This window comes from Pleurodeles waltl, chromosome 1_2 (assembly GCF_031143425.1).
Source record: "Pleurodeles waltl isolate 20211129_DDA chromosome 1_2, aPleWal1.hap1.20221129, whole genome shotgun sequence".
Classification (NCBI taxonomy): domain Eukaryota; kingdom Metazoa; phylum Chordata; class Amphibia; order Caudata; family Salamandridae; genus Pleurodeles; species Pleurodeles waltl.
The window spans coordinates 692221784-692245705 of NC_090437.1; the positions used below are offsets into that span (position 1 = coordinate 692221784).

Sequence of the window (23922 nt, forward strand, 5' to 3'; positions counted from 1 at the left end):
TACTCTCTGGACCTGTCAAAATGTTTGTGAGTCAGTACCTCGGAATTACACTACGCGGATTAAAAGAGAACAGAGGAAAAAGTATGAATGAGTAGAGCTGGGGTACGGAGATGTTTTAGTTTGTGAACAGGTGAATATTGCATCAAGTTAATATAATTAAAAAAATGCAACTTGTTAGTCTAGAAGAGGTAAATGCAAAGCAAACAGAAGATAAATGGGTTTAGTACAATGGTAGAAGTGAAACTTGTTATGCTAGAAGTGGTAAGGGCAAAGCAAAGAAGATAAAGGTGTTTAGTACAGTGGTAGACAGGTACCACCCAGACAGATAAAGTGTGGATAACAGGTGGAATTAAATAATGTGCAGAAAAGGGTGAAACATGAGACAACAAAAATAAAGGCCCCAGAGGAAAGGAGATTTCATTAGACCCCAAAGTACAACGGAGCTGAGTATTTTTTTTTTTTTTTTTTTTTTTTTAAATCAGATGGGTTTATCAACCCTGTGAATGTCAATCATTTTGCAATTTTAAAGGAAATGTGCTCATCAGAAGAAAATGAGCTAAACCACATTTTCCAAGTTTGTTTTTTCTTCGAGCTCACATGGAACTGGTACTTTCATCTAACTAAATATGTCCAATTCAAAATTATAATTAGTCCACTCAACCTACTGGAAACTGAAATGGAGTGGTTGGTTGTGTACCTATGTCTGCAAGGCGGGCATTACCTCACTACGAAATCCTACCAACAAACACAATGTTCAATGACAATTCATTACACAAATTAAGTGTTTTTTTTAAACGGAAAGTGACGAATGGGCCTGTATAACTTAGATTAGCTTTAACAAGAAATAAAATCTCAAGAGTCAGTGGAGAGACAGAACACCCTGCTGAAGTGGTCTGCCGAGGAAACACAAATAGGGAGCTAACCTTGCCCAATTTACACACATTTACTGGGAGACGAGGGGCTAGCAGCAAGATTAAATATGTAGGATATAATTTTGAATCATTTAGAAAAAGCGGGTTGAAAAGGACTCAGCAAACCATCAGACAAACCTAACAGTTGGCGTACAGGCCTGTAAAGTAATGGGCCTGTAAATCACTTGCTGCAATAAAAATACTTATTTTGTATGTGAAATGTCCAAGAAAAAAAGGCTATGATTTGCTTACTATCCTCTTCGTAAATCATTAAGTCTGTGTTTGTGAACCAAGATGCAAAAACACACGTTGCCAATATGAATCCATACCCCTCTTGGAAGAATAGGTCTTATTAATGAGGTATAACATGACACAATCAACTGTTACAGAACAACTTTATTTTTGTCGCAAGTACTTACACAGGAGACCACTTAAACCAACCAAGGTTATGCCAAGGAAAACATTGCCCAGACACTAGCACAAACACTGAACTCACTGCAGTGTGTACAGGAATTGAAAAACACGCTAGATTCCAGCGTTGCCAAGATGTCCGTCTGTGATCCTGGTAAGCAGTCCAGTTCAGATCGTCATAAGCAAATATTTTCATTCATGTTTTATGAAAAAATGGTACAAAGAAAAACAGTGCAGCCGTGTAAAGGCACACTATGTTTTTCATGTGAGGTAGAATTCTCCTAAGGAGAAACCCGAGTAGACAACCACGTTCATGGGAAAAAATGCCACAAACAAATTTAGGTGCATATAACACACAAGGAGTGAGTTTTAACCCCTTAACGGCTTCCTTTAGTTCTCACAAAAACGATTAAAAACATGTGAAAGTGAAAAGTTCAATGATAGTTTGACTTTCCCATGACAATTTGGACTTTTGTGGTGCTTTAACATCACAAACTTCCCAGTCAGTGGGGTAGAAGACACACAATTTCTGAGGGAGACAGGGTCAGCCTCGGGGACCTAATACAAATTCTCTGAGGTCTTCACACTGCTGACGCCAATCACAAAGGTTTGAAGAGAAATCGTGATATTAAAATATACAATTTTTATATAAAAAGTTCAGGTGTGGTTTTACCAAACACAGCCTAATGTGCGGTAGCTCAGGGAGTCAAGGTTTCTGCTGCCAAAGTCCAAACGCAACCTGGAGGTCACAGGTTTGAGACTCTGCAGGATCTGCTTTTCATCCTCGGAGTTTCAAAACATGAGTGCTACTTAGTTGGTATGATATTAACCCGGTATGATTTTTTTCTATGAGGCTGCAAGAATAAGGTTGGAAGCACTTCATAAGCAGAGGCACGTCTCTTGTGCTTTTAAGATCGAGCCTGTGATAGCATGCACTCGCACATACGTCACACTTGTGAGACTGTTGCTAACTAAAAAGGGCTTGCTTTCCATTCCAATGGACTGCTTTCCATTTGCTGGCTTGCGTGGCACTCTTCTTTACAGCATCATAATTGGTCACTGCAGGACTAGCATCATTTCTGTTCTTGTCCATGAAGCAGGGACCAAGCACTGATTGAATCACCTTAATCAGTGCCCATCCGCTGCTCCCGTCATGATAGAGGTACTATTTTGTTCTTTTTAATTTATCGTGCCTGGCTAACATAAGGCGTGTGACTGTCAAAAATGTGCCCAGCAGGACAAACAAAATTGCAAAGTTTTATTTTCTATAGTTATTTTTGTTTTAAATTTTGCCAAGCCTGCTTTTCTCACTTTGCGCTCATATTTTGATTTTATTCATTAGCGCTGTTCTCAAAAGATGACTTATCTTGTTCTAAATACGGCAAACCAACATTGTTTCTTTCTTATGTGTAATTTTTGAAATTATGCTTTCACACGTACTCATGCACTACACCCCAATCCACCCCATGCCAATCCAATCCACCCTACTCCTATCAAACTCCAATACAGCAATCCAAAACAATCTGCCCCACCCCATTCTGCCCCACTCCAATCCTAAGCAATCTGCCCCACTCCAATCCTAAGCAATCTGCCCCACTCCAATCCTAAACAACATTTCGCACTCCAATAGAAATCAACCTGCCCCACTTCAATCTGCCCCACTCCAGTGCAAACCAATTTACCACACTCCAATCCAAAACAATCTGCCCCACTCCAATCCAAAACAGCTTGCACCACTCCAGTCCACTCAGCTCAAATCCAGTCCATCTCACCCCAATCCAATTCACCCCACTCCATCCCAATTCACTCCACTCCAGTTCACCCCACTCCATCCCAATTCACTCCACTCCAGTTCACCCCACTCCATCCCAATTCACTCCACTCCAGTTCACCACAATCCAGGCCAATCCAATCCACCCCACTCCAATCCTATCCTATCCACTCTACTCCAATCCTATCCTATCCACCACAATCCACCCCAGTCCATTCCACCCTACTCCAATCCAATCCTTCACAACTCATTCCACCCACCTTACTGCAGTCCATTTCACTCCACCCCACCCTAATTAACCGCAGTCTAATCCAGATCACTTTAATCCATCACACCCTAATCCAATCCACCCACACTATTTTAATCCACATCACTCCAACCCAACCCAGTTCAATCCACCCCACTCCAATCAATCCACCCTATCCAGTTCACCCCACCCAATTTCAATCCACTCCACTCCATTCCACCCCACTCTACCCCAATCCACTAGCACTCCACTGTACTACAGTCCACCCCACTCTACCCCAATCCACCCCACTTTACCCCAATACAATCCAATCTACACCACCCCAGTTCAGTCCACCCCAATTAAATTGTCCGCCACACCACAAGCCAATCCAGTCAACCCCACTCTAGTGCAATCCACCCCAGTTAAGTCCACCCCACTCCAATCCATCCAGCACACCCCACTCCAATCCCCCACTCAGAAACATCCACTTCACTCCAGTCCACCCCAGTCCAGTCCAATCCATCCCACTCCAGTCGAATCACTTCAGTCTAGCCAACCCATTACAAACCAGTGAATTCAATCAACCCGAGCCCCGTCAAAGCCAACCCATCCTATTCCACTCTAATCCAGCCCACTCCAATTCACCCCACTCAAAACCACCCCAATGCAATCCACCCCACCCTAGTCCTATCACTTCAATCCAACACAACCCTCTACAATCCATCCCACTTCATTCAATCCACCCCAGTCTACTCCAATCAAATCCATCCCACTCTATTTCAATGCAATCCACTCCAACCCACTCCACCCTATTGCACTCCACTCTATGACACTCTTTGCTAATGAACCTGACTCTCCTCTACCCAACTGTAGGACAATCTACTCCCCCCTACTCCACTCTACTCGACTCCCCCATTCCACTCTACAACACTCCACGCCACCAATTTAACCATGCTGAACAGCAGCCACACTGGTGTACACATTGCCATAGTCAAAATCTCTTGTATAGGAGATGCCTATTGGCTTTGCCAATGTTTGTTTGTATTGGAGTTTTAAATAGCAGGAACTCGACACATAGGTACTTGAGACCTTTACATGAGCACCTGTTACATTACACAAGATCATATTGATTTTTTTGGCACAGAAAAAATAAGTGAATTGCTTAGAATCACAGGATGTTGAGCCAACACTGAGACTCCAACCTGGTTCCCCAGTTCCTAAGTCGGCATCTCTGGCCATAATGCCACATCTTTGCGATTAGATAAAATACAACAAAATTTATTTTGGGAAGCAGGTAGCTCTCATAGCTGGATTTATGGTCAGAAAAATACACCTAACTTACCTTACTGTATGCTGATAATCCAAATGTACTGTGTCAAAGTACTCTGAAGTGGCTGAAAAAACTCGTTGGCTACAAAGAAACAATGTAATACATATGGTTCAAAGCAGAAAGGCAACAGAGGAAGAGCGAGACCCCTCAAAATTGCGTCTGAGCCTTACCTGGAGCTGGGAGTCTTGAAACATATATATTTTCTTCTTTCTATGATCTTTTTTTCTCACAGACTGAGGCACTCAGAGAAGCCAGCATATCATGTTGCTCAAAAGTCTGCTACAAATGTAGTGAGGCATTCACATCTGGTCATCATGAAGTGGAGCATCCAGGAAAGGAGGGGCAGCGTTTCATGCCAGTACAATGTGTGTTGGGAAAGAGTGAGGATGTTTGGGCCCATCTGTTTATTCATTTCAATCATTGCTGAAGAGCAGTAGGACTAGCCCTGGGCTTGTGTAGATAGGAAATGCATTCCTGAAGTGCAATGAGAGGCCCAGGGAAGGTGTAGGGTAGAAAGTGGCTGGTTTTCTCTGGTGCTGCCGAAAGAGAGACAAGCCCTTTATAGTCACATCTCTGACCCAACCTGCACTGTACTCAGGATCACAGTTCACCCCCACTCTAAGGGAGGAACCTTCGTGATAGCAGCCTCATTGTATGACCTGCAAGGTGGTCATAAGTACTTGAGGTAAGGCTGGACTAAGACAGAACACAGGCCCAGGCACCAACAGAAAAATGGCCCTGCAAGCAAATCAGGTAGCTAAACAAGTGCCCCACATTTGCATATTGGGGCAGGACCAAACTTGTAAAAACACTGCGTAGGTGTTTTGCAAGCATGAGCGAGCCAACTTCTGTGGCAGAGTTGAGTAAATTATGGGTTAGGAAAAAGCAAATTAGGCGGCGTAAAGCAGCACATCCTTAAAATCTATCTGTAGATTATGCAGCAGCAGATGGATTATGTGGCAGTGCTGCAAATCCATAATTATATTGCTTGTGAGTTTCAGGAAAGGTTTCATGGTACTTGGAGGGGCATGGCTTGGTCAGCATGATTGGGTGTGTTGGCTTCAGATTTCCTGATAATCACGCCAGCACATCATGTTAAAATACATTATATAGCAAGCAGGGAGCACGAGAAGTGCTTAACGGACAGTGGAAATGGAGCGGAATGTGTATTGGTAGGTGTACTAAGTGAAAGAAAGCACAATATTTAGTTAAATAACTAACTTTCTTTTAAAGTCTCTCCAAACAGAGAGGGGGAGAATGTGTGCATTTTTTTGTCAGTGTGTAGAAATTCCTGGTGAAATCCGACAGGCACCATACCAGACTGAAAGCACCTGCACCAACTATTTATCACAAAATACATTTATTAGGGAGGTGTAACACTCCACACTCCCTGAAGCTACGCCCCTGGGTACTCGTGAGTAAAAAGGAAAAAAACGACTCTTGCTTGGTCATGAATAATTGAAAGAAAATCGGAAACCTCTACAAACTACGTGAAGGCCAAAAATCTACGCAGCTCTCCTATCCTGTAATCAAAAGTTCGCACACGCCTGGACAACAAGCAGAACCGTTTCATGCGCATGTATCTTCTGCGTGCCTCTGACTCACCTTCATCACCAGCTGCTTAATAAACATCAGTAAGAAGGCTCGCAGCGAGAACATTTCCTTTTGATCTGGTCGCGGGCCGTCTTGACATAAAAGAGAAATGACACTAAATTACTTCAAATGTCAAGCAATGAAGACAGCAGGTAAAAGTGCCGCAGCATGAAACACGAAAGCACGCAAACAATTAAATGTGCCCCTCCGATCATAAAATATTTTCTTTTTTAAAACCTGCTATATACAAATCCTTAGAAAAGCTGTAAAGGGATCATGAAAAGCAGTGGTCTGGCATGCCCCATGCTGCGCGGCGGCTGCAAGGAATTTGAGGAAAATCAAACACTGCTCTCGAACCAGCCTTCAAACCCATTCCGTACAAAAAATAAAATAAGAGTCCTGAGATGCCAGAGGGCCTCGTAAAATGATGTATATTGCTTTATTTGATTGACCGTTTTCTCCTTGCCTGGGAGGATTGTTTAGTTTTGAAGTACGGTACTACACAAATTTAGACGGTGATTGAGCAAGACAATCTCAACATACCTAAACCTTTTGGTGTGATCCCACTGCGGTCCTGAGGATTCACTATCCAGTAGTAGAACTTCAGAGTGTGCATGACCAGCAGCACGGTGCCCACCCGTCGGATGGCATTGTATATGCTGACGGTGCCAATGAAGTCCGTAGACATGTACGTGTAGAGACTCAACTGAACCTGCAGCGCCAAAGGGGACAAAAGTGAAAAATGTTTTCAGGTGGAGCAGCAGGGTTTTGTCTGTATTATTTGACTGGCGGATTGTGTTGTTGCTGGGCGGAGGACAACTTCATATCTTAAGAAAGCGCGTTGGCACCTTGTGCATACAGTCCTCCTGCCAGTCAACGTGAGGAACTCAAGCCTGATTTTGAGTTTGGCAGATGGGTTCTCCATCACAAATGGGATGGATTTCCCATCAGCTCTATTACAAGTGGCACAGGATACAATACACTTATAATAAGGACAACAGGATATCAGTCACGTTTGTCATGGAGTACCCACACAGTCAAACTCTAACTCAGACCATCAATCTACAGCAAATAGATCATTAAGTCTTGATCGCTTCAAAAAGACTCCCTCCCTCCCCCCCAAAAAATAAACCAAAAGATCAATTTTGATAGTCCAGGAGTAACCGGTGCCAATGCAATCAACAGAAACAAAGAGCTTTAAGAATCGCTACTGAAGGAAGGGTTTTGGCTTTGCCCACTTATTGATTCCTGTGAGAACAGCATATGATTGGACAAAAAGTCTTCAGCAAAAAGAGTATTTGCACTGCACTTTTTTTCCTCATGTGGCAAAGTTTATGCTCAATATAACAGGGCTGAGTTGGTTATGGTGACAAGCCAATGATCAAGGTTATAGGCTTGATGTGATTATTTTAAAATTACAACAGAATAGACAGGTGTTAGAAATTAATTCTTTACTAGGCAGAGGTATGCACCCTATCCAAGTAATGACCACAATCCTAATCAGGGTAAGTAAGTTGCGCACCATAAATTAACCTGTGCTCACCCTCTGGTAGTTTGGCACAGAGGAAGCAGGCTTAAGTTAGGAGGCAATGTATAAAGTATTTGTGCAACACTTGAAAAACAGTAAAACTGTGAAAATCCCACACAAAAATAATCCATACCAAGCTAGATGAATAGAGCTATATCTATTGAACAAAACAAGAAAAAAATGACAAAAATACAATAAGTAGAAGTCCAGATATGACTTTTTAAAGAATATTTCTAAATATAGTGCTTAAATGAACAACACATAACCAGGGCTATGTGGTTGAACTGGACCAGGACAAATTCAGGCTGACCACGCTGGAGCGTAGACCAGTTACAGGACCCATTCAGGGCCCGCCAAACAAAAGTACCTTAATCCTTGTCGAAGCTCGCGATGCGTTGATGATTCCCATGCCATTGGGGTGTTGCTCTGGATTTCTCCACGCAACTATGGCGATGCGTCAGTTCAGAGTGCGATGCACCAGTTCCAAATGCAATGCAGCAGGTTAATCCACACTGGAGAGGTGATGCGTCAATCTTCTGAATGCAGTGGCAGCAACGCATTGGTTCCAAAGCAGTGGTTCAGGCAGCGGTTCTGAGTGCAATGCACCAGTCCGGTCCCTGCAACAGCAGTGATGCATCAATCCCTATCCTGCAGCAGGCAATGCATCAGTTCAGATCAAGGCAACGGTGCCAATGCGCAGGTTTTGGACTGTGTAGCACTTTATACTCACTTTCACGGACCTGGACCGGGTTGGCACCACTTGCCAGAGCAAGACTTGCAGCAAACAAAGTCCAGGTGCTGTTGGTAGATGGAAGAGAACTCTTTGATGTCCCTGAGATTTGAGAACAGGAGGCAAGCCAGCGAGTTCTTGGCATCACTTTAGTTCTGGGGATGTGGAGATGCAGGTCTAGTCCTTCTCACTTCCAGGCAAGGAGGACAGCAGGGCTGGCACAGCAGAGCTGGAGTCTAGCGAAGTCCAGCAGAGTGACAGTCCCTTCAGCAGTACAGCAGTCCTTCTTCCCAGCAGATTGTCCTTAGGCCTGGAATGTACTGATTTGGTGGGGTCAATCTTATACCTAGTGACACACTTGAAGTGGGGTAGACTTCAAAGAGAAGCCTTGAAGTGCACAGAGGCCCTGCCTTTCCTGCACTAGCTCCAGACTCAGTACAGGGGGTTATGCAGCCCTTTGTGCGGGATCAGAACACAGCCCTTTTAGGTGTTTCAGCTACTCCCTCCCATCCTGCCCAGGACTGCCCTTCAACATGCAGATGGCCACTGAGTCACACCTAAGTTCCCTTTGTTTGTGGCTGTCTGGAAGGAATGCACAGGAGCCCAGCTGTCATCCACCCAGACATGTATTCAGAAACAGGCAGAAGGCAGTAGATGATTTAAGGTAAGAAAATGCCCAAATATAAAATGTAATAAGGCAATCCCAATGTTAACCTATGGGAGGGATAGGCCTTGCAGTAGTGAAAACGAATGTAGGAGTTTTTCACTACCTGGCTTGTAAAACTTAAAAGTACATGTCCAGCTTTTTCAATACACTGCAACCTGGGGAGCGTGGCCAGGGAGGAGGCCCCGCAAGACGCGTCTCTCCTCAGCTCCACTGGTGAGGCCCCAATTCCCCCTTGAAATGGTGACTCACGGCAGGAGTGGTGTTCTTTCATGGCTGTTGTGGGAGCTCCCCTTGGATCCTGTCACTGCAGTTTGGAGCTGAAACTCACCTTGTCCATGCAGACGAGAAAACTAGGCCGGCCATACTGAGACCGCAATGTCAGTGAGCATTGGAGTTTGCTCCAATCGCAACAGACAGCCTGGAGGTAACTGAGTCAGCGAACAGAGTGAACCCCTCCTGCCTCTCATCAATTAGGGACATGTTCCAGAAACCTGACCTACCCCCTCGCCACCCTCCGGAGTGGGATTCACGACGTCAGCCTCCTAGTCTGGGGGCAGCACAAACTCTCATACCCCAGTGACCAAAGAAGACATCCAGCTTCTGGTCACCGAATTCCACAAGGATCTCACCTCCCTTCATCAAGACTTTACTAGGGCCTTCACTGCCCTGGAGCAGCCATTGCGACAAACTGACTTGTCTGGCAAGAGGGTTAAAAACTGCACATAAAGACTCTACAATGGCAGGCCTGAGACATGTTTAAAGAGCTACTAAAGTGGGTGCCACAATCGGTGCTGTGGGCCATTAGTAGCATTTAATTTACAGGTCCTAGGCACAAGTAGTGCACTTTACTAGGTACTTATAAGTAAATTAAGTATGCCAATTGTGGATAAGCCAATGACACCATGTTTTAAGAAGAGAGCACCTGCACCCAGAGTCCTAAAGCCAGCAACACAGGAGGTCAGAGGGCAAAAAAGTTAGGGAAACAAAATCACACAAAGGATGCCAGGGCTAACAGTAGGCCTGACATATCTATTGTGAAAAGCATATGTTAAAGGCAATAGGCTTTATGGGTGGATTGTTATTACACGTTGCTAAATCCTTGTGTGACATGGAATCTCATTGCTTATCATGACCGGCAATTAATTAGGTGCTGGTGACCATCTCTGGCAGATCTTGGGGGTAAAAGATTTACACCTTGATAATCATGGTTAGTGCTCTTACAATAGGTTGTATATTTTTTTGCCAAGTGTTATGCTGTATCTATTTGTGATTTTACGATTGCATGCATGTCTTATGTGAAAGCTTATGCCCGATACAGGAAGGCAGCATTGGTTTTGGTGACAAGTCAATGATCAAGGTCTGATTGGTTTATTGGGAAAGTGTCTGATCTGTTTAACATAAAATGTTATGACTCAGGCAGTGGGCCTAATTTTTTGTGAAACACGTATTTTAGTGCCAATAGACCCATAGGGACATTGCTATTACACAGTGTTAAAGAACGTAAAAAGGTATTTTCTTACATGGAATCTCCCAGATTACCAAGGTAGGCAAGGATGTTGGTGTGATTATCCACTCTCACATATCCTGGAGTAGAAGAGTTGCACTGCTAGAATTATTGGTAGGTGCCAGTAAGAGAAGTTGTATCTTTTTTTTACAAACTGTGATGATGCACATATTTATAATTTTGTGACTGTATGCTTGATGGTTGCCTTGTGGCAAAGTTTATGCTGAATTTAGCAGACTTAGATGGTTATGGGGACAAGCTAATTTTAAGTCCATAGGCCTGATTGGGGTACTGGGAAAGGTTAGGTCAGAAGCCACAGGTGCAATGTATTAATTATGTAGGGCTTTAACTGTGGATTTCTTGTACACCATGTTTTTTATTTATTTATTTATACACATTTGCATAATACCAACAACAACAGCCCCAAGAACTCCAGGTAGACCACAAGGAGTCCATAAGCGTGTGCACAAGACAAGCAGGGATAACAAGGCGAAGTCCAAGAGAACAATGTACTCAGCAGGGTCGAAGCCCTAGATTCAAATACCATCCCATATACATGCCGATAAGAGCTGCAGGAAGCACACCCCCAGGGGAATCTAAATACAGAAGTACTTGGGGTATAAACCAATAACAATCATAACATCAGAGGGACGGAGGCGGCCGAACAGACCCATACAGCAGGAACGTCCAACAAACATCATTTTCCACATATGCGGGAGCAATATTCAGTCCAAACAGTCCAGCACGTAACCTTGCACCCATCGCAAAGATTCTCTCAATTTTAACCAGTGGATTCCATAAAGGAGCGAAAAGGCGCCCAGATGTCTCTAGGGCGAGAACGTGCCGGGGCCATCTCCCAAAAGATGGACAGCTGCTCCCGACAGATCCTGCCCCTCCCCCAGCAGACCGCCACTCTTCTCTTCGCCAACAAGAGTAACATACCCACAAGACGTCTCCACTCAGACGGCACCCCATCCAGCAGGCCCAGCAACGCCACCACAGGAGAGAAAGGGAGATCCAAGCCGGTCATGCCGGTTATCGTACGCATTACTTCACCCCAAAAGACGCGTACCGCATCACAAGTCCACGCCAAATGCAGGAAATCAGCATCCGGGGCAAGGCATCGTTCGCAGCATGCATCATCGCGCAACCCCATAGCCCGTAGACTGAGGGGGGTATAATACAAGCGATGTAAGAATTTGAAGTGTATGAGCCGCAGTCTATAATTGGGCGACAGCGCTCTCATGTGCGCACAGCAGCTTCACCACATAGCATCAGTAATCTCCTCCCCAGCATCCCTCTCCCATTTGACCCTCGCAGCCTCCACCACCGCCCGTCGCTGCTCCTGCATGCATCTAGACAGTTTGGTGATAAGCTGACGCGGGGACTGCGCGCGCCAAAGCAGCTCAAGCGCCTGACAAGTTTGAGGCATAGTCGGAAGACCAGCAAATTGCGGCCGAAGCATCGCGTACACCGTAACAAGTACAATCTATGCAACACATTATCAACCCCATCACTTAGCGCCTCCTCAGGCGACCGCAGACGCTCATTCACAAACCAGTCCCCCATTAGAAACAGCCCGGAAGCAGAAAGGAAGTCCCGCAATCGCACATCACTGGACATTCTCTCATCCGCAACCTCCAACACCGACATCGTAGGGGCAAAAGGCTCACATCCACCAGACCGACGCAGCAGAGCAGCCCAAGCCCCAGACGTGCACGCAACAGTATTCACTCCCCTAGGGCGAGTCCGGGTCAAACATCCAAGCACTCTCAGCAGCCGGTCCGTCCACACTGCCTCACTCTCTGCCGCAAGATGAGGTAAATATCACACCGGGCGGATCCAAAAGTACGCAAAGTGGGCCTGAGCACAGTAATAATACAACTCCAAATCTGGGGCGGCAAGCCAACCCAGCTCAAATGGCAGCGTCACCTTCTCCCACACAATCCTGGCCTGCCCGCCTGCCCACACCAGCCGCACCAAAGCCGATCGATGTCTCCGCAGAAACCTCAGGGACAGCACCAGCGGAAGGTTAACAAAAAGATACAGTAATTTGGGTAAAACAATTATCTTGGCAACGCCAATGGGCCCAATCAGCTAAAGCGGCAGGGAGCGCCACATTTCCAGCCTGCCCTCCAACCAGGCCACCAGCCTACCATAACTGGCAAGCCAAAGGGTCTCAACGTCACAGCTGAGCCATACACCCAGATAACGGACTGGGCCCTCCGCCCACTCAACAGGGTAACGCGACGGAAAGCGCGCCGTACGACGAGTAAGAGGGAGCACCACCGACTTAGACCAGTTCATCACTATGCCAGAGAAGGTACCGAAGCGGACAACCTCAGTGAGAAAAATATCCAAATTCCCACTCGGTTCCCGCATATACAGCGCAATATCATCCGCGTACATTGAGACCAAAATCGGTCGCTGCCTAAACTGCAGCCCCCTATGGTTGTGATGTTGCCGCAAATAGGCCGCCAGCGGCTCCATTGCAATAGCGAAAAGGAGCGACAGAGGGCACCCCTGACGAGTTCCCCGGGCCACCGGGAAGGGGTCCAAGATACATCCATTCAACCGGAGCCTCGCAACCAGATCAGTATAGAGCAAGCGAATCAACCCCATACAGCGCGCACTCATACCAACCCTGCCCAGCAGCGCAAATAAATAGGGCCAGGACAAGGAATCAAATGCCTTTGTCGCATCCAAAAACACTGCAGCTGCCTCATCTTCCGCCGTGAGGCTACCCAACACCGCAAAAAACGTGTGCAAATTGTGCGCTGTCGAACGCCCCGGCACAAAACCAGACTGATCCGGGAGCACCGGCCGTGACATCAACGGCTGCAACCGAAGCGCAATCAGCTTGGCCAAGATTTTATTGTCAACATTAATCATGGACAGCGGGCGGTACGAATCGCAGCTGCAAGGATCCTTGCCTGGCTTAAGTATTGGGACAATCAGCGCTTCCCGCAGGGAAGCAGGGAGAGAGCCCGCTTCCAACGCCTCAGCATAGACCACCAACAGGTAGGGAGCCAGAATATTGGAGTACTCCTTATAGAAGGCAGGTGTCAAGCCATCGAGACCCGGAGCCTTATCACCAGGCAATCCACTAATTACTGCCTTGACCTCCTCCACCGAGAAGGGCTCATCAAAATAGGCTCAATGCTTGTCATCAAACCAGAGCAGACTGATGTCAGCAAAGTAAGCCTGCGCCACCTCAAGGTTCGACTCAGCAGGGGCCGAGTACAGATCCTCAAAATATTGTGCAAAGACCTGCATAATCCCCGCCGTTCCTGTTACCCGCTGGCCTCCCTGCCCGTCTATCTCTTTGACATACCCACTGGCCCAAGGCTTGCGCAGCATATTCGCCAAGGTACGACCCGCCCTGTCGCCCTCCCCATAGCGCCGGGCCCTGGCATATTTCCCCAGAAAACACACCTCGCGGTCAGATGCCTCTTCATATCGGGCAAACGCATCCCGCAAAGCCGCCAACGTCCCACCAGCCCAGTCCGTCGCCAATTTCGCCTCCAACTCCACTATCTGAGACTCCAGCTCAGCCAATTCCCGACGCAAGGCACGAAGCACACCATGCTGCTTAGAGAGGCACACCCCTCGAATTAACTCCTTGAAGGCCTCCCAAAGTGTTCCAGCCGAGTTCACCGACCCATGGTTCTCAGCAAAGAAATGCAAAATGGCCTCCCGCACCTCCTCACGAAACACCAAGTCTCGAAGAGCTCCCTGCAGCAAGCGCCAAGCAAACGCGGCCTCCGGAGTCCCGGGTATCGGCAGCTGCAGCTTCACCAGAGAATGGTCCGACAAGGTCCGGCCCAGATGCTCCACCGACTGCGTCCACATCTCCACGTCCCTGGTCCCCAACCAGCGATCCAGACGAGACTAGCTATTATGAACATAATTAACGCATGTGCCCTCACTCAGATCCGAATGCTTAGCTCTCAACAGATCAACCAAAGCACCATCACTCATCACATTCTTCAAAGCAGCAGCAGCAGCAGAATGTCAAGGCCTAGTCGAGCTCTCTCGGTCCCTCTCCAGGTCCAGGACCACATTAAAATCTACCCCCCGGATCACAGCGCCACTACCCAATGACTCCACCAAGCGCCACACCTCACAGAAGCAGCCAGGGTCATCCACATTTGGCCCATACACTGACACCAACCGACAGGGCCTGTCCAGCAATGTACCGCCCAGCAGCACATATCGGCCATTCGGATACACTATCACACGACGCATACGCCATTGCAACCCCTTGCGCAGCAAAATCGCCACTCCTCTAGCGTAACTCGAAAACAAGGCTCCATGACAGTCTCCAATCCACCCCGCCCTCAGCCGCTTCATCATTTGCGCCACTAGATGAGTCTCCTGAAGTAGACACAAATCTATACGATGCCTTTGGATGTAAGCAGAGATATGACGCACCTCCCGCTGATCATTCAAGCCACGCACATTCCATGTAAGGCAACTAACCGTCGTCATTCCCCCCAGCTTCCTCCCAGCACCATTTCCAGGCGTCCCGTCACAGATCCGACCACCACCTCCGGCCAGCTCCGTCCAGCACAACAGAACCGTAATATATTTCTAACATCACGAATACAACAAATCAGGACCCAGTCCCACCCCCCACCCATGCGGACCCCCCAAACGGGTCGAAGCACAACACCCCCCCCTTCCACCAAACAGAGAAGATCTAAACCCCACATCATAAAAAAAAAGGACTCATCCAGGGGTCGTAAGACTAGCCATCCAGCCCATCCGAAGAACAGACAGGCTGGAAGGGACAAAGGGCTAATAAAAAAAGCAGATGAAGTGATTCAGAAGCGCTGAAAAAGGAAGTCAGAGGCACCACCGATGTGGCACCCGCCATGATTCAGGGCCAACCGTCAACACAACTGCAAAGCAGTCAATCAGTGTCACTAAGGTGTGCCTGCTCCGAGCCCGAAGCTCCAGACTGTTCAGCTGCAGAACGCCGAGGAAGCGTCTTGACAAACTTGGACGCCAGCTTCGGATCCGTAAAGAAATGCAATGTTCCGCCGTGTTGTATCCGAAGCTTAGCCGGGTAGATAAGCGAGAAACGAGCTGCAGTCAGACTCAGAGAGCGCTTAACTGGCAAGAACGCCTTACCCGCCGCCTGCACACTTGGAGTGTAGTCCGGAAAGAATTGCAGCTCAGTGTTTTTGTACGCCATAGGGCGGCAGTCCCGAGCCAGTCGCAGCACAGCGTCACGGTCACGATAATTCAAAAGACGAAAAATAACAGGTCGCTGCATGGGTCCCAGGAGGAGGCCTGGGGCCCAGAGACCTATGAGCCCTCTCCAATACTAGCACCCCGCCTTAGAACACCACCATACAAGAAAAAGACTATAGGTGGTACATCCTTCTCCGTCCAGGCAGCCAAACTATGGAATTCATTACCCCCAACTATAAGAGCCACAGATAACTTTCTTGTCTTCAGAAAACTACTCAAGAGTTGGCTCTTTCCTTCATAACCACCTTTTTCAAACAACTATGAACTGCATATGCCTATGTGGATAAATATTTATTTCAGATTATATGTATATTTCTATTTATTTATAGTTTCTTTGGAAAATATGTATTGCTACTATGTCATAACAATAAAATACACACACACTCTTTAAACCTGTCTAAGTATTTTTTTTTTACCCATGATTCTAATTATGTATTGTATGTGCATTTATGTGTGTGTGTGTGTATATATATATATATATATATATATATATATATATATATATATATATATATATATATATATATATATGTGTATGTGTATGTGTATGTGTATGTGTATGTGTTGTTTCTGTGCTTGGCATGTTCGTGGATCATTGCATGGCTCCTGGTTTTTTTGGGGGTTGTTATACTAGATATCTATGAATTCCCGCTCTCATCTTATCACACTTATCTACTCATCACTCTTATGTCATGTCTCTATCAAACTATCCTCCATTCTCGCTCTGACTCATCCCAAATCCCTTCTACCACTTTCATCTCCAAAATATCTCTGCCTAAGCTCTTCCCTCCACATCTAACTCACCAAACCTCACTCTACCTCTGTGACCTCCCACACAACCCTACTAAATTCTCCTGCATTCATCTCACCCTGCTACTATGCTCTCCCTAACCCTTCCACATACTCTTCCCCCTCCACACCCCTTTACTCATCCCAAACCTTTGGGTTGAGTAAATGAAGGATATACTCCCAATTAACACCTCTGGATTTATTTCCTCCTCCACCCCTCCATTACTCCAGTCTAACTAACAAACTCTCATATCCGCGGCTCAAATTAACTCATAATAATACTAAAACTGTACTCATTATTTAACGATACTAATCCATCACTAATTCTTGTTGGGTTCCGGAGTAGCGTGCTACTCATCGAAAAGCGCTTTGCCGCCTCGTCAGGGGTAGTAAGCGCTATATAAATACGATTACAATTACAATACGAGAAAGCTCACCAGGAAACAAATCAGCAAGCATTTGCTCCACAAAATCCTCCATCCTGCCCATGTCCGTGGTCTCAGGAAGGCCAAGCAACCGAACGTTATTGCGCCGGGACCGCGCCTCCAAGTCTTCGTTCTTGGTCCTGATGATCTCCAGCACTCGCTCCATCTGCAACACGCGCTCTCTCTCCCCATGCCGCTGATCCTCCATCTTTGAAGTGCGCGACTCCAGCTGCTCAAACCAATCATCATTCTCGTCCACCCGAGCCCTGATGCGGTCCATCTGCTCTGTCAAATGGTCCAACTTGGCGTCTATTCCGGCCAAGCTACTCTTAAGATCCATGAACATGGATTTGACAGAAACCACAGAGGGCCCATCCTCCATCTGCACCTCACCAGATTGCAGCGCGGCGGCACCCCCTTTCGCTTACCGCTCTCAAAGGAGATCTTGGCCTGTCGCTGCTCCGCCTTACCCATTGCGGCTTCCGCGGAAAGCCCGGCCCCAGACACTCCACCAGGTGCCCAAAGGCAGGCGGGCCTGCAGCAAGCAAAGGACAGCCGACAACTCACAGGGAATTCTCCAGCCACTAATCAGATCGCACCCGCCGACAGCTGCACTCCTCCGGAGGTAAGTGTCCAGCAACCGCAACACCAACAGTCGTCTTCTCAAGCGCACGTGGGGTAACCCAAGTGCCTCCTCAGCTCTCCACAAGTACCAAAGAGAAAGAAAAACAGAAGCTCTCCATCACCTACAACAGGCAACAGTGGACAAAAGCAGCAGATACGCCACCTCAACGTGCGGGTCAAAAAAAAAAAAAAAAAAAAAAGGCCCCAGCAAGGCTCCCCCCCGGCCCGATCTGGCCGGTGACAATGGAGTGCAGGCCCCTTCAGCAGCGGCCCACCACCTGAAGTTCAAAACAAGGCCGCTCCCCACGAGGCCATAGAAGGTGGGCCCTCTCCAGCCTACATCTCACGGGGGCCACCGCACCGCAAGGGCTCCACCACCCTAAGGCCCCCGCGAGCCTCGGAAGGCCTCACAGCCGCGCCTCCAGTCAGCCGCGCGGCACCAAGCCACCTCCAAGGCGGGATGGCCCTGTATTCGCGGCACGTGCCTCCAGGCAGCCGCACACCGCAAAGGAACCGCGTGGTCCCAGGCCGGGCCCACAGCCTCACAGGGGGCCGCGGACCGACAAAACCGCCGAGGGCCCCCCCCTTGGACCACTACCTACCCTGAAAAAATATTTGTGGGTCCATTCACAAAGTGGAAGGGGTCCCATGGGACCCCTTCCAATTTGCGAGTGGGTTACCATCCACTTGAAGTGGATGGTAACTGCGACACCATTTGTGACCGCATATGCGGTCGCAAATGGTATTGCATACCACTCAGAATCGCAAATAGGAAGGGAACACCCCTTCCTAATTGCGATTCTGAAATGCATATTGCGAGTCGGTACCGACTCGCAATATGCATTTCTGCATTGGGAAACGCGAATAGCGAGTCGCAAACGGCAATTTTTGCCGTTTGCGACTCGCTATTTGTTTCCTGCATCTGGCCCTTAATTACCAGTGTGCCATATCCTGCAAGGCTACTGTTTTAATACCAGACAGCTATCTGGTATTAAGATAGCTGTCTGGAGTACCATTGTTTTACAATTCCAAGATAGCTATCACATTTGGAAACATTGTAGACCATCTTGGATTGGTGCAAGATACACTGTGCACAATGCCATTCCGAGAAGGCCACCCACTGCTATGTTTACGTGGAATGTTACTGTGCATACGGTATTATTGTTTTATAGCACCAAGACGGCTAACACATTGCTTCTAAACGGGGCCAGCCATGTTGGAAATTTCAAATAATGGTACAATTAGTACATTACCTTTGTAAGAGAGCTGACAATGTTTCTTTTTTATTTGTAAGCAGGTGCCCGTCATGTTTAGGTGGCAACATGTTTTCTTTGTTTCTACTCTTATTCTTTTGAGTTACTAAGAACACTTTTAGACTTTGTGTGTGTGTTTTACAACACTTCTAAGAAAATGGATGCAATAATAATTCAGTGAGTGAATGTATGAGCACAAGGATGAGTAACAGAGTGACTTACTGAGTAGCTAAACTCACCACTAATTGAAGAAGCACTTCAGTCAAAAGCCAGACCTACTAGTATTGCCAACACTGGTAATAAGTAACCCACTATGATGGATCATCATTGAGATTCATGATTAGAAAAGAAAAATATGTGTTTTATGCCATTGTGCCATCGAAGAACATACAAAGATAGACACTTGTCAGAAGATGCTGGAAGTAGTTGCAGTCTACCAAGACTACTGAGACTGAATGTTTCAGACTATCCTTTTAAGTGTCTTCAGTCATGCATGATACAACGAGGAGCCCCCAAGCAGGGTAATTGTCAGAAATCCCTGAAGCATTAGGCACCAGTCTACAATCAAGTACTGATGTCACTATGCTTTATCTATGCAGTTTACAAGCTGCTAGCAGATAGTGCCTCTCTGAGTTAATCTAAACCTTAGGCACGTCTAAAACAGTGAGGAATAATAAACAGCTTTAATGTGCATTCTAGTACACAGCAACCGTTGGCTTTGTTCATTCCACAGTTCTTATGCATTCACATCTACAATCAACCAACTGTTGTGCTGTTTATTTCTTTCCATAGCTGACAAATTGAGAAAATGATTTTCTTAAATTTAGGGGATAGTGAATAATGCTATCTCTGAGATTTAAGGATTTAAAGAACTCACATTTTGAGGCTAAAATGTACCAAAATTGACTACTGGACGTTTAAATTTTAACAGCAAGCTTAAAGCTGCTGTCTGTCCTAAACCAAGCGTTAACGTCTTGTAAAAGTATACTGTGTTGTTGTAACTTCAGAGCTTAATTATGGCCGTAAAGCAAACTAACTTATATGAGCTACTGCCGGCGGGCTTCACTTTACAACACAACATCACATTATCATTTCACTGAAAACTTAAAAATAGTAAGCGTTGACTGCAGAAAACCAGTGTAGTTTGGGTGGGCAACAACAGAGCATGACAAAATGCAAAAAGACAGAATTTGAGGAAGTCGCACCTAGCGCGAAGCAGAAGGGGCGGCACGGGGTGGGGGAGGGGATTAAATTAACAATAATTTAATAATTTTAAAAAACACTTACCTTACCGCCACACACCGCTCAGCTGCTCCGTCTCCTCGCTGCAGGCAGGCACAGGCTCCCAGCCTGCCTGCGCCAATCCTGACGCTGCTTAGAGCAGCATTACAATTGGCTGGGAGCGCCCAGCCAGGGTGCTCCAAGGCAGACTGAGAGCCTGTGCAACTGTGTTGCTAGGCTGTAGAGATCCCTGTGCGCACGTGTGTTTGGCAGGCCCGAGCAGCCGGCCAAACATACATGCGCTCTGAGGGGGGAGTGCTGTGTGCACTCCCTCTCACTGCATATCACCCCGTGGCCCCAACCCTTTTCCCAAAAAACGATAATAAACACAGTACACTAATAAACACAGTTTATTATCGTTTTTTGGGAAAAGGTTTGCAGCTGCCGCTGGTGGGGTGGCAACGCTCCTACGCCCTTATGGAGGAGCCGCCCCTGGTTTGAGGGCCGCCAAATTGCATAAGATGGCGTCTGCTCATTTCATGCCTAATCGTACTACAAAAACAATACTCTGTGTTATATCCTTGATTACGCTGCACTATCACCCCTGTTTCTTTGGTTTGTGCTATTCTGAAATACCTCAAGCTTTTTGGAGCCATCACTCCTATAGAGAACCTGTTTCATAAACTACTTGCTCTTCGGGTTTAAAATATACTGTATATATACTCCTTGGCCTTTTATTGTCTAATCTCATGTCATAGCCACTAGTTCTATGAGTACCCGCAGAACAAAATAACACACCGGTGCCCTGTTGATTGGCCCCTGGCACGCACATCTACAGGACATGTCAGGCCAAGGCGTGTGCCTTTAAAGGTAGTGTTTCATTGTAGAAGCATTCTGGAGACACGTTTTTCTGACAACAGCCTTGATAGCATCCCTTTTCTAAACTGTTACTAAATTAATTTATTACAGGGTGCAATCAATTATGTCAGCTTCTAGGATGCCATCCAGTCAAGAGTTTAAAAGAAAAAAAATGAAATATTTTTCCCAAGTCTTTAACAGTGATGCATGGTTAGTCGCTAGAAACAGGAGCAAACTGGAAACCAAAACCAAACTCACACTGCATGAGGCCACTACTACATTGTGGCCATTGGACTTTCATGGTTGGGTCACGATAGCCCATCCAGTCAGAAAGCAACCACCCCAGGTGCAACTCAAATAACTGCAAGAGTGGCCTTTCTACCCAGAAAAAAGAACAAATACAGTTCTAGGTTCAGATATCCCCTCTTCCCACAGCAGAAGGAGAACAGGGGGGAAACATGCACCCACGGGTACATAACATACAGACTAAATGACAGTTTTACCTTGGCTGGGGTATGAATCCAGATGGCCGGGTTGAGCAGAATGTGATCACAGAGTTGCTTCAGCAGGGGCATTCCATTGTGCAAAAGGCTCAGATATTTTGCAAACATCAAGCACAGCTCGAGCACACTTCTTGTAACGTGAGCTTTGGAAGACTGCAAGGAAAAGTTGCCTTAGAACGCAGTTCAAGCACACACATTTTAATGGAACAGGCTTTTATCAGAAAGAGATCACAACTTTTGTGTTTTTAACCAGAATACATTTTCTGATCATGTTCTCATACCAGGACAAGCATTCTTGAAATCAGAAACCTAACATTGGAATCGAGGTAAAATAAAAACGAGGAAAAGGACATTTAATTATCAAACAAAAGCACATTAATCACACCTGAAAGTTAACAGTAAGTAAGCATTTAGTTACTTCACACAATTTGGTGAAAAAGTGAACAGTTAAAAAATAGTATTGCATCCATTTTAAATTGTTCATTTCCCGCAAGCAGCCCTTTAATGTGTCAGTGGCTTGATTCGGCTGTGAAATGCACAAGGTAGTCTTAAATATATTTTCAATCATAGGATTTCCTCCCAAACATCTGCACAGGTGACTAAGACTCCTTTGTACCGGAGCCAGGTTTTAACATACCCGTTTTTGGACTTCAAAATAATTTAAGTAGGGAGTTCCAATAAAAGGCAACAATTTCTGTAATTTTATAAAATCCATTTAGCTACACCTGACACAATAAAAAAAGTACACTTGCCTGAAAACATCACAGTGCAGTGTATTTGTTTAAAAAAAAAAAGAAAAAAAAGAGCAAAACCAGAATGTTCCCTACTATCCCAGTCCTTTAACACAGGTGGCATGAGGGCGCATTAAAATCTTCAGTAGGAAAACTCAGGATGCAGAACAAGGCTTACAAGAGGGTAACCGCCCCCTGCTGGTTATTGGGATTTCTTTGATATTCATATACAATACAACAGCAAGTTAAGCCTAATCCAGAAAGCAAGGGGCCACGACCATAGATAGAATCATTATGTACACATAGAGCAAGCTTCTTTCGAAATGGTGGGGTTTGAATATTCTATTACAACAGGATTTTGAATGCCTAAGGGTAAAGTTTCTAACTGTGCCAACCTTCTATTTACTACCCATGATTCTTAAATCCATGACTAAGCGACCAGTCGTCTTACAGTAGCTAGTCACGAATGTGTAACATAGCACACCTACAAACGTATGTCAATATATTTTTGTTTCCTTATCTGGCAGAACTTGCCTCCTATTAAAGAAGTTCTATGTAGGTGCTGGATAGATTGAATCATCTAACATTGCCACCTAAGTAATGGACCGTTACACTATTGAACAAGAGTACAAAATATGTTTGTGGTCTTATAGCTGCAAACTATTTCTTTCAGGAAATTAAAGCATAATTATTCTCCCATAACTGAATGGGTAAGGAATTTATGCTCTACATGGATGATAATTATATTAAATTCAATGGATATTACAAATCCATGGAGTAACGATGGGGTCAGGAACCACGCCTGCATATGTCAACCTCATGATGGAATTTGACAAATAATTTTAGCTCTGTCTTTAGAACATGAACAATAGTATAATCGTGTGGTTACAAGGACACTGATGACCTCCTGTATATTGCGACAGCAGCTAAGCAGATCGAGAAAGATAAGATATTCTCCTAAATGGAGAATTTGGAGAAATTTAAAATATGCATCTCTTTTCAAAATGGCTGTCATGTATTTTGACATAACAAAAGTCAGGGAACTGTCCAAAGCACAACATGCCAAACTATGCACCTTGCACTATACAGTAGCAATTGACACCTTTTTTAATTACTGACAAATGAAGAAATAAATATGTTTTTGTAAACGTTTTACCTGTGACTTCACTGGAATTGCTTCATGTTTCCACCATTATCACATGCACCATGCGTACCCAGCAATGGTGGAGTCACATCTGTTTTTTAATTCACTAAAGATCTCTAGGGAAGTCCACATCAGTGCAAAAATATATGACCTGAACTCCAAGTGGTGGCCATGCATGTGTCCGAGTAGGGCTATTCCTTATTAGAGCAGTGCTGGCAGCTTTTTTTTGCGTCTGGTGAAATTATCCATTGGTTTACCCAGGAAGGAATTAGTGATCTTCTGAGTGAATGTTATGATGGTGTAAGATACTATGCTTTTCACTATGAACTGATTTGAATAAGCCAAATCTGTGGGAACAGGTTCATAATTAGAAAGGACAGTCTATCTGTATCTAGGTCTTTGCATTACTATTTAGACCAAAGCAGAGTCCTCTTCATATCA

At 45.8% G+C, this 23922-nt stretch overlaps 1 protein-coding gene across 3 annotated transcripts in view; it reads right to left on the reverse strand.

Moving 5' to 3' along the window:
- The window catches only part of LRBA (LPS responsive beige-like anchor protein), a 1864610-nt gene that overhangs the window by 1584432 nt on the left and 256256 nt on the right, over window positions 1–23922 (reverse strand). For all 3 annotated transcript variants that reach the window (XM_069242641.1, XM_069242642.1, XM_069242640.1), the window contains exons 13-15: window positions 21607–21759; window positions 6789–6957; window positions 6258–6337 (exon numbers count right to left, since the gene is read on the reverse strand). In XM_069242641.1, coding sequence (XP_069098742.1) covers window positions 6258–6337; window positions 6789–6957; window positions 21607–21759 — 402 coding nt within the window. The remainder of the gene's footprint in view (window positions 1–6257; window positions 6338–6788; window positions 6958–21606; window positions 21760–23922) is intronic.